At 32.9% G+C, this 10,694-nt stretch overlaps 1 protein-coding gene across 1 annotated transcript; it reads right to left on the reverse strand.

The window, feature by feature from the left end:
- Positions 1-4,483: 4,483 nt before the first annotated feature.
- On the reverse strand, positions 4,484-9,460 carry LOC120085548 (low-temperature-induced cysteine proteinase-like). Its single transcript, XM_039041575.1, has 5 exons — positions 8,888-9,460; positions 5,793-6,028; positions 5,549-5,689; positions 5,008-5,457; positions 4,484-4,912 (listed from the first exon to the last, which is right to left on the reverse strand). The coding sequence occupies exons 1-5, from the start codon at positions 9,333-9,335 to the stop codon at positions 4,808-4,810; spliced, it is 1,380 nt and encodes a 459-aa protein (XP_038897503.1). The 5' UTR covers positions 9,336-9,460; the 3' UTR covers positions 4,484-4,807.
- Positions 9,461-10,694: the final 1,234 nt, after the last annotated feature.

Genomic DNA, 10,694 nt, shown 5'->3' on the forward strand with positions numbered 1-10,694 from the left:
TCATGGATTTATTATAATTTAATTTATTTATTTATTTATTTTATATAATTTGTTTCTTGTTAAAAAGGATGCCCGGGTTGAACGATTTAAGATTTTAAGATGATGTCAGAACATTTTCTTATATACCTAAAGCAGTTCAAAATCATGATTATTCTATTTTAATTTACTTTATCTTTCCTCAATGAGAATATTTATGCATGCATGTAGTAGCGATCCTCTTTTTAGTAGTCCTAGGAGGTGGGGTTGTTACACTATTTGAATGTTGAAGACTTCCATATTGTGAATGGCTTCCTATTCAAAGAGGAACGACTATGTATCCCTCAAACTTCTCTTCAAGAAGCCCTCCAAAAAGAAGTCACTCCAAAGGTTTAGCAGGGCACTTTAGCCAAGATAAATCATTTGAATTAGTATTCAAACGATTCTATTGGCCACAACTTCAAAAGGATGTTAACAATTTTGTCAAAAGATGCGCTATTTGTTAGAAAGCCAAAGGAACTTCTACAAATGCCGAATTATATACTCCATTACCGATCCCCACAACCATTTGGGAAGACCTATCTGTTGATTTTGTTCTTGGTCTACCCAAAAAACAAAAAGGATATGATGCAGTCACGGTGGTTGTGGATTGTTTCAGCAAAATGGCCCAATTTCTAGCATGCAAAAAAATGAGTGATGCGGTCTATATTGCTAACCTCTTCTTCAAAGTGGTAGTTTGACTTCATGGAATACCAAAATCAATCGTCTTTGATAGAGACGTGAAATTCTTAAGTCATTTTTGGCGTACTTTATGGAAGAAGTTTGACACTAGTTTGAAATTCAACACCACTTCACATCCTCGAACTGACAGCTAGACTGAAGTAACCAATAGAACTTTGGAAAATCTCATACGATGTTTAAGTGGTTTACGACCAAAGCAATGGGATTTGTTTCTTGCTTAAGCGGAGTTTGCTTTCAATAACATGAAGAACAGATCAACGGGAATATGCCCCTTCGAAGTAGTATATACTCAACCTCCTAGACTCACATTTGATCTTGCCAATTTACCTTCTTCTGTGGATATTAGTCTTAAAGCTGAAAGTATGATTGAAAGAATTGATTGAAAGAATAGAGAATTGCACCAAGAAGTTCATGACCATTTAAAGAAGACCACGCAGTCTTACAAAGAAACTAAAGACAAGTCACGAAGAGGAATCAATTTTAAAGAAGGAGACCTTGTAATGATCCACCTACGTAAGACAAGGTTCCGAGCTGGAACTTACAACAAGCTGAAAGATAGACAAATGGGGCCTTTTAAAGTCCTACAAAGATATGGTTCGAATACTTATCGTATTGAGCTATCGACTGACCTTCACATCAATCCAGTTTCCAATGAAGAAGATTTGAAACCCTACTTTGCTCCTGATGATTTCCAGTTAGCTTCTTAATAAACCTCGAGGAAGAGTCTTAATTTTAGGGGGTGGAATATGGTGTATATGACATAACTTCAATTTGTAAGTTTTTATGGTTAGTTTCAGTTGTAAAAACAAAAACTATATTCTATTATTTTAGTGATTCAGTTGTAAAAACAGAAGCTATATTCTGTTTTCCCTTCTATAAATAAAGCTTTCCTTTCCTCATTTGAGGGAGATCACTTTCATTCAAAATCAGACTTTTTGTATTACACGGAGGCCAGATCTGCACAATGAATAGACCTGCATGGCGAACGGACCTGTAGCCACGATCGACAGGCCACGACAAACTCTTCACCCATGATCAATGGACAAATGGCAAGGGTTTGGAAGAGAGAAGTGAGAAAGAAAAGGGTCTGAATCTGAGCCCACCTCCATAGCAAGGTTTGACGGTTCAAGAACACGATTAGCTTTCAGACTCGCAGTTGTCTTCAACCTTGGCTTCCCTCCAAAATTTTCCAATGAGAAGCATCGTATTCATAAGTTATAAGCCTGCATTCGTGGGTTTCGCATGGGTTGTGGGTGAGTGAAAGTATAAGAATGAGAGGAAAAAGAAAATAGGGGGAGAGTGAAAAGGAAAATGAAAAAAAATGGGAGCGAAATAGAAATTGTGAGGAAAAATTAAGAAGAAAATCGACATTAAAGGTACACCTACAATATCAGTCTAAAACCAACATTAAAGATCCACCTATAAAAAAAAACAAAACAAAATTACAAAACCGACATTATACATCTAGTATCACTTTTTCCAACCGACATTAAAGCCCAAAATTCTTATAGTGAATCTAATTCGAAAACTCAAAACACTATTAACTCACGAGATTTATGGCAAACTATTTACTTGAATGATGATCTTAGTTGACGTTGAAAGTCTGCTCGGATATATATTTGAACAATTAATTACCGTCTCATTAGTAAAGATGTTGAATTAATTACACTGCAATTAAAAGAGACAATGAGGCCATTTTATGATTTCAGAAAATTGGACTCACATGACATTCATGCATTTTACTTTAAGTCATAAAGATTTTTCTCTTTTGTTATTTTTCTAAATGATAGTATAACTACGGCTATATATCTTATTATTCCTAAAAGGATAGGCAAAATCTTACCGTGTAGGTGAGATTGGATTCAATTAACTAGAACTATCCTCGTATACCTACCAGGTTAAAATCATGCATCTTTACATTAAAATATTTTGTTTAGAGAATTAATATTTTGCCAACAAGGGACAAATGATTTTTTTTATTTTTTTTCATTTTGAAGTATAGTATAGGACTAATATAGAAATTTTGAAAGCACCATGATTAAAATAAACATCTTAAAAATATAAAGACGTAAAAGATTAAAGTAAAGGATTATAATAACATTCAACCCTATTAAATTACTATTATGTTCAAAGACTTGAAATAAGTTCCTTTTTATATCTTAATTAACAAATCTCTCTTTCATACATTATATGCCCCATTAAATATATGTCCAAATCCTTACATATGTATATATATACATATATATATATATGTGTATATAATATATAGATACGTATATATGTGTGTATATATAGATACGTATATATGTGTGTATATATAGATACGTATATATCTATCTATATAGATATATAGATACGTATATATGTGTATATATATAGATACGTATATATGTATATATATAGACATGCGTATATATCTATATATATAGATATATATACATATATATATATATACACATATATATTGTATATATATATATACACAGATATATACATATTATATGTATATATATATATGTGTGTATATGTGTATATGTGTGTATATATATATTATTTCATTTCGGAGCACGAGTTTTTGTCGGTAAAAAAGAAATCAAATGTATTCAAGGGGGCTTTTAGAGAACGTATCAATAAGCTAGACCCATGCTTCGAGTTGTTTCATGCCATAAATAAACGCGAACACAGGAGCAGCTTTGGCTGAATATTTTATGTACAGAAAACAACACACTTCAATCATTTATGATGATCCCTCCAAACAAGCACAAGCTTATCGACAAATGTCTCTTCTTTTACGAAGACCGCCGGGCCTTGCCATTTGACCTCTCTTCCCGTGTGACTAGGAATGCTATGTATATGTATATATGTATATGTATATGTATATGTATATATATATATATATATATATATAGCTTACAGCGGAATGAGACAAAAAACTGAACATTTCATCTAAAGAAATAAATAACTCCTCAACTTTACCTTGTCAAACAATAATATAAGAAACTTGAATAAATATAGACTTTATCATCGTCGTTGTCATCATCATTATTGGTTTTTTCTTTTTTTAATATTCAATCCAAGTGTGGCCTAATTTTGATATTTTGAACAGCGACCCATAATTCTTTTATTACAAAACTTTTGATAGCTTAATTGGAACGATTAAGATCGATATTAAATTTAATTTCATCCAAAATATAAGCATTTGGGTGGTTATTTAGTATGGTATCAAAGCAAAAAAATTCATACGGTATTGTGTTTAAACTCCTGCCATGTTAATTTGCTCTATTAATATTCTTTTCAACTTGTTTAGTCTTCTATAAATTTTCAAACTTCCAAATGAGAAATATTAAAGTGTTAGTATAATATTAAATTTATCTTAATCTATTAACTTAATTTTTAGGTCTAACAGGATGTAAAAAGTTTTGGAGAAATCTTCACCCAACCTAAACGAAACATGAGGAGACAATATTTTAGTTCACAAAATAATTTTGTTGCAAAGTGTATATGTGATAATGTTCTTATCTGAACTAAAATCAATCTCATTTTTGCCATTTTCTTCATAATTTCTGCGGATCGCTGTTAAAGTATATTTGTAACTAAGCGATTGGGTTGTTATTTATGAGGCTATTATATTGGTTCTGCATGGTAATTAATCCCCGAATTATCCTCCATGGAAGGCAAACTTTAACTTGATCAGGCGCAATCCCTTTGGGTCCGGCCAAAGTCAGAATTCTTCAATGTTATTCATCTTTGCAGCTCAAAACAGAGATTAAAAGCTAAAAACAGTGCAAGTACCATTGAAATGATACATCGAGATCATAATTAATGCACAGCCACAATTAGCCTGAATTCGAAATTTTACAGAGACAGAGTGCTAATGCAACTTGACAGCAATTAGTCTCTGTTCCAAATGTTCATATTCAAATAACGTCCTATATACATTCATCGTGTGATAACTTAAATAACCATTGAACTAAAATGTGCGAAACCAAGAGGCATACAGTATGGGAAATGCAGGCCCTTGAAGAGTTATCATTCCACAATAACAAGCCTGTCTTTTCATCTTTGATCCATACCAAAGCTGGCAACCCTTTTAAGCACTGCTCTTTCCAACAGTCACATCTCCATGTGCCCACGATGGTCTGGCTGCAGCTGTAGTGCGCCTCATCGCCTTCACTCCGAAAACATCATTCTTGCCCTGCACAACATAAAAATAAGTTTGAGTCTTCTTCTTCAGACATTAACCCTGTGGCGTTTTGACAAGATGCATAACAAATTGGAAATTGAAGGTACCTTCAAGCAGGTTCCAGCACGGACGTTGCAGATGGGGTAGTCATGGGGGCAGCAGCTGTAATGGTCATCACAGCAGGTGGCGCTTTCAAGTGGGCAGCATCCCCATTCAAGGCACATGGTTGAGAACTCGAACACACAGCAGCAAGTTTCAGCGGCGGGACAGGTGTAGTATTCATCGCATACAGATGGGGGTTTTACTGGACTTGGAGGAGTGGGGCCTGGGTTTGGTGGGTTTGGTCCACTTTTAGTGGGGTAGGAAGGCTCCATTGCAATCCCACAGAGACCAGTTGAGGAAGCGATGTTGCGTTGCATTCTGATATAGCCACTTTCACCCCAGCTCGCACCCCATGAGTTTCTCACAATCCAGTAATCAACGCCCCCTTCAGACCCATATCCAACCACATTAACACCGTGGTCCAAATCTGTCCCACATCTTCCAGTGAATATACCCTAAACACATACACATACACATACAACAAATTAGACCCTTTTCTTTTTGAAGTAAGAAAAAACAAAAACTTCATAGAAATGGAGGTTATACCGATTGATAGAGCTGGAAACTTCTACCACCCCCTTCAATGGCAACAGCCACAACTTGTTTAGATGCTGCTTTTTGCAGTGCTTTCTCATTGTTTATGGGGACGTCCTCATAACCATCAATTGAAACGACCCTAGCATTTTTCTGGAGGCAAACACAATAGAAATAAAGATAATCAGACATCAAAAATATGTTTCTGGTACTCAGAGAGAGAGAAAAAAGAAGATAGTTGTATGGTAATAGAGACCTTATATTGGATGCAGGAGCTATCAAAGCCGTTGTAAGGATAATCTTCTTCAGTGTCAATGCCGCCATTGTTGATGATGAACTCGAAGGCATAGTCCATTAAACCACCATTGCAACCTTCGTTATAAGATTTGTCACAATCCACCAGCTCCTGTTCAGATAATGCTATCAAGTCACCTGTAACAATCTGGTTTATGCCTTCCACGGCAGCTATAGTTGAGAACGCCCAGCAACTCCCTTCATATCAACTTCAACAATTAGTCTACTTGAAGTGACCAATAACCATGTATCCTTGAGAGTATAATTTACAAATAATAACTGGACTAAATATATCTTTTGACTAATCCCCATCCGAGTGAGTTAAAAAAATTTCAATTATATGCTTTCTATTGATCGATGTTGTAGTTGATTTATTATACATATGGATAATATAATACTAAGTCAGTTGATAAAATTTTTAGAGAAATAAGTCAAGGAAGTGTATACTCTCTCGTAAAAGTTAACAAAAGGCTTCAACGTTTTCTATCAGCCAATCCTAATTTTGTAGGGCATAAAATGTAGAATTGAAAGTCATAGATGTTCACATATAAAAGATTAAATTGAAAAATATATAAATAGTTAGGGGCTAAATTGGAAAACCTATTCCAATGACGCAAACATATATTTAGCCTACGAAAGAGCTTTCCAACAAGCTCAAGGGGTCCCTCCTGATCGTATGGCCTATGAGCAATGGCATCATAAAAATATTTTCTTAAGATGAAGTTATTAATTTATTATACCCATCCCTTTGAACAGTTCCTTTACTTCTCTCTCCATAATCAATAACAGATCTAGTCTTTGAAGTTCAAGTTGATGTTAATAGGCTAAATTACTATTTTTCATGTGAAAATAACTATAAATATTTTTAAACCACTATATTATTTTTTAATAATAAATTATCGATATATGAGAATTTTTTTTTTTTTCCATAACAACAAATGTGAGAAGTATAGTTAAGCATCATTGAATTACATTCATGTTGACAATATAATAAGATCTAAAATTACATCACAATAGCTAATTTTAATTGATCAAAATAAATCATTAGAATGAGTGTAACAATATTTGGAGTTTATTATTATTATTATTATTAAAAAAAATTACAAAAAATAAAAAGTACATTAAAAACCACCGGTTTCTATTGAGATATTTTCAATAGAACGTCATAAAGGTTACATACATCAAAATCATATAACATGAAAGAAGATGCTATTGAAACAAGTACAGATGTGATTTTAGTATTAAGATCAAAGTATTTCAAAAATAATAATAAAGAAATAATTGTAAGTATAGATATAACTCAAATTAATCTCAAAAACTTACCCACAAAAAATAAAAAAATAAAATAAAATAAAAACCTCAATTTTAAATTCTATAGTGTCGACTTTTTAAATTGTCTATATTTTAAAAGGGATTGCTCCCTTTCTTCAACTTTTTTTATCTCATAATTTCAATGGAACATTATACTTAGGATCCGTTTGGATTAACTTATGAAAAAAATGTTTTTCAAAAAATTCATTTTTATTTAAACACTTTTGATAAAAATTATTGAAAATACTCTTCAAAAGTTATTTTGGGTGATTGTCAAACATTTCAATTTTTTTTTTCTAAAATGACTTATTTTTTACATTAAATACTTAAAAATGCATTACAAACACACTATTTTCTTGAAATATTAACACGCCTTTATATCAAATGATTTTTCTTGTACATATAATGTGCTAGAAATTTGAAATTAGAGACTAAAATAGTTATTTCTTTAAAAAAAAATATATGGAAGGACCATAGTAGCCAAATGGAGAAATGGAAAGTCCATGACCTTACCTAGGATTTAAACTCAATAACTAATACATATGTGTAATCTATTAATCTTTTAGTCAACCTATCAATTGCCTAAAATCAAAGCATACTAATTATCACCTATCAAAATTAAACTAGTATTTCTATTTTTTTCTTTTTTCCTTCTAGGAAAACTAGTACTTCAATTTGGTTTTCAATGACTTCTTGGTCGCATATTAATGCGTCATGCGCCGATAATATTAGAAAAATGTATATAAAACAATTTTAATAAAGATAGGTGTGCACAAAAAATTGGGAAAGAAAAGTGAAAGTGCCCATTCAAATCTCAAATATCCATGATTCATTGTTTCAAAGAAAAAATCAATGATTAAATCTCTCAAAAAATATCTCATGATTAAAGGTTGATGGAGACCGAAAAGCCATGTGGCGGGCCAGTCCCAATTAAAGGATAAGGCAGAGCAACTCATAAAGCGCTCCCCTGAAAAGCCAATTCCGGTGAAAGCACCCCACACCAAACAGATAACCCCAATTCTCCTAAATATCTCTTTACAGATTTTCCAAATTTTCAATTCAACTCATTTAGTTAAATCATTGCAACATGTCGTCAAAAATTAAGAAATCTTACAAATTTTATAATATAGATCAGTTATTCCTCTTTTTATCGATTCATTTTGAGTTGAAATTCATGTTATCTAACTATAGTATTACGGTTTATGAAGTCCAAACGAGAATTCGATCCATCAATAAAAATTAAAATCCGATCCAATAATAATGAATAGAAGGAGATCACAGATAAAAAAACCTCACAATTTCCTCCAACTTTGATATTCTTCCCAATAATTGGTTAGATGGTAACATCTATTTCAAAATTACCCAAACAGAGCTATTGTATACTAAAGAAGGAGAAACAAGGCAGCAACAACAATTCTCAGTCATAAAATCGAGGCTAACAAACAGACAATCAATCCTATTATAATGATTGATCATGGATCGACCTTATGAAAACCATCAACCAATGGATTAGTGACAATACTACTACTAGTTAAAGCTAAATAATTAAAATCCATTACAATTTATACTGATTACTGAAAAAGATGAACAAAAATGGGTTGTGTCTGAGTGTGTATGTGCCAAATATGCAAAAGAGAAAAGAAAGCTAGAGAAAAGAGCAAAAAGAAAAAGACACAAAACCAAGAGTAAAAATAGGAAAGGCATTATATAAGTAAATAGGAAGAAGGCGAGAAACATGGAACTTACCACAACTTCCCTGGTCTTTAACGGGAGCGACGGCTCCTTTCTCCCTCCAATCGATAGAGTCCGGGATTTCATCTCCAAGGCGAGGCAGATAACGGCTGCTCGTCCTGTTTCTCCTTGAACCAGCGGCGAATTTGCCTCCCAAGTACCTAGATCGGTACTCCTCGTTCGTCAGATCTGCGAAGACGTTCAAACCTAATCGGTAGGGCAAATTTTGGGCGTTGATTTCATCGATATACTTGAGATTGTCCTTGAAGATGTGGAATCGATTCTCTGGCTCTGCTCCCAGATTGTTGCGGAGCTTCCCGTGCTTGGCACGCCACTGGTCGTAGAGAGCCATGACCTCCTCGTCCGTCCTCTCGGGGATGATGGAAGAAGGCGAGGCGGATGATAAAGCTATGAAGAGGAAGAAGAGGAGAGCCATGATCGGGGAGGATAAGTAAGTTCCCATTTCTGAATTTCGTCAGATGATGTTTGGAGTAGGAGGACAAGTGTTGCAGAAAGTGGAAGAGGAGGCGACTTTATATACAGAAATTAGTGTTCATCGACGCATTAGAAAAATGGAATGGAGAAAATAATTCAATTTGACGGGTAAACAGAATATAAAGTAAAAGAAGTGGTTAGGAAATAATTGACGAATGGGATGAAAACAACTAGGCATTGGCTACGGATTGTGAGTTCGGGTCAAACTGTGCCCGGACCCGGCCCATTTGTTTAGATAGTTTTTTTTCTGAGCGAACGAGTCCTTTGTTTTTGGAACGTTGGTGAGTGGTTCAGACTTCAGGTTGATCAAAATTGTGGCTACTTCTATAAATTTACAATCGTGACTCACGTGTGTGATGTTATCTACCATTCCTTACTCGTTAAGAAAATAAGAATTCGTACCCTCGTTGCGGAGACGGGGGATAGGATAACGTTTTTAATTAATTTCTATACATTATTTTTTTTTTTTTTTAAGATTTTCTAGAGTTAGGCCCATCTTATTTGTATTTATTTAACAATACAATATTATCTATTTTATGTATAAATTTACTTTTTTTTTTAATTCGATTAAAAAAGACTTAATGCTGATAAATATTTTCATACTCGTCAATTCTAACTCTAGGACATTGATAAACCTTAATTTACAGCTTATTAAATCAAACACTTGTTACCCTACCTAAGATTAAATATTGATCTCAACTCTTGTAGTATGTGTATATCGCAACAATGACAACAATCTTCTTCTCTAATAAATGACAATTTATTTGAATTATGGATGGTAATCAACAAAATTGATAAGTAATTCAATAACTTAACAATTTTCTAGTTGATTATTAAATAGAAATTGAAATTATAGGGTTTGAACCAATACAATTTGAAAGGCTCCTACGTTATTAATGAATGCATTTTTAGATTTGAGAAAATGTAGTTATTGCTATTAATTTTTTTAAATTAAACAATTAACTAATTCAGTTATAATTAAATCAATTATTTTAAATGGGATAAAATATAAAATCTTGAAATAGGAGCAAATGGAAACTAAACTCCATACTCTTGAGTAAAAAATGTAATATCTTAAAATTTAAGGACAAATAGAAACTAAACTCAAAGCTAAAAGTGTAATATTTTAAATTAAACAATTAACTAAAAGTAAGCATTTGTGAGTCTATCAATTTATATTCTCGATTACATTCCGGGTAAATATTGTATGAGTCTTAAAATTTTGTCAAATATAATCGTTCGGTTGGTTAATCTGGTATTTGAAAAATCTACTGACGTAAGAACTAATGCATAAATGATTTCTAAATGTAATTTTAATAATAAATCG

The sequence above is a fragment of the Benincasa hispida genome, chromosome 9 (genome assembly GCF_009727055.1).
Source record: "Benincasa hispida cultivar B227 chromosome 9, ASM972705v1, whole genome shotgun sequence".
In the NCBI taxonomy this organism is placed as follows: domain Eukaryota; kingdom Viridiplantae; phylum Streptophyta; class Magnoliopsida; order Cucurbitales; family Cucurbitaceae; genus Benincasa; species Benincasa hispida.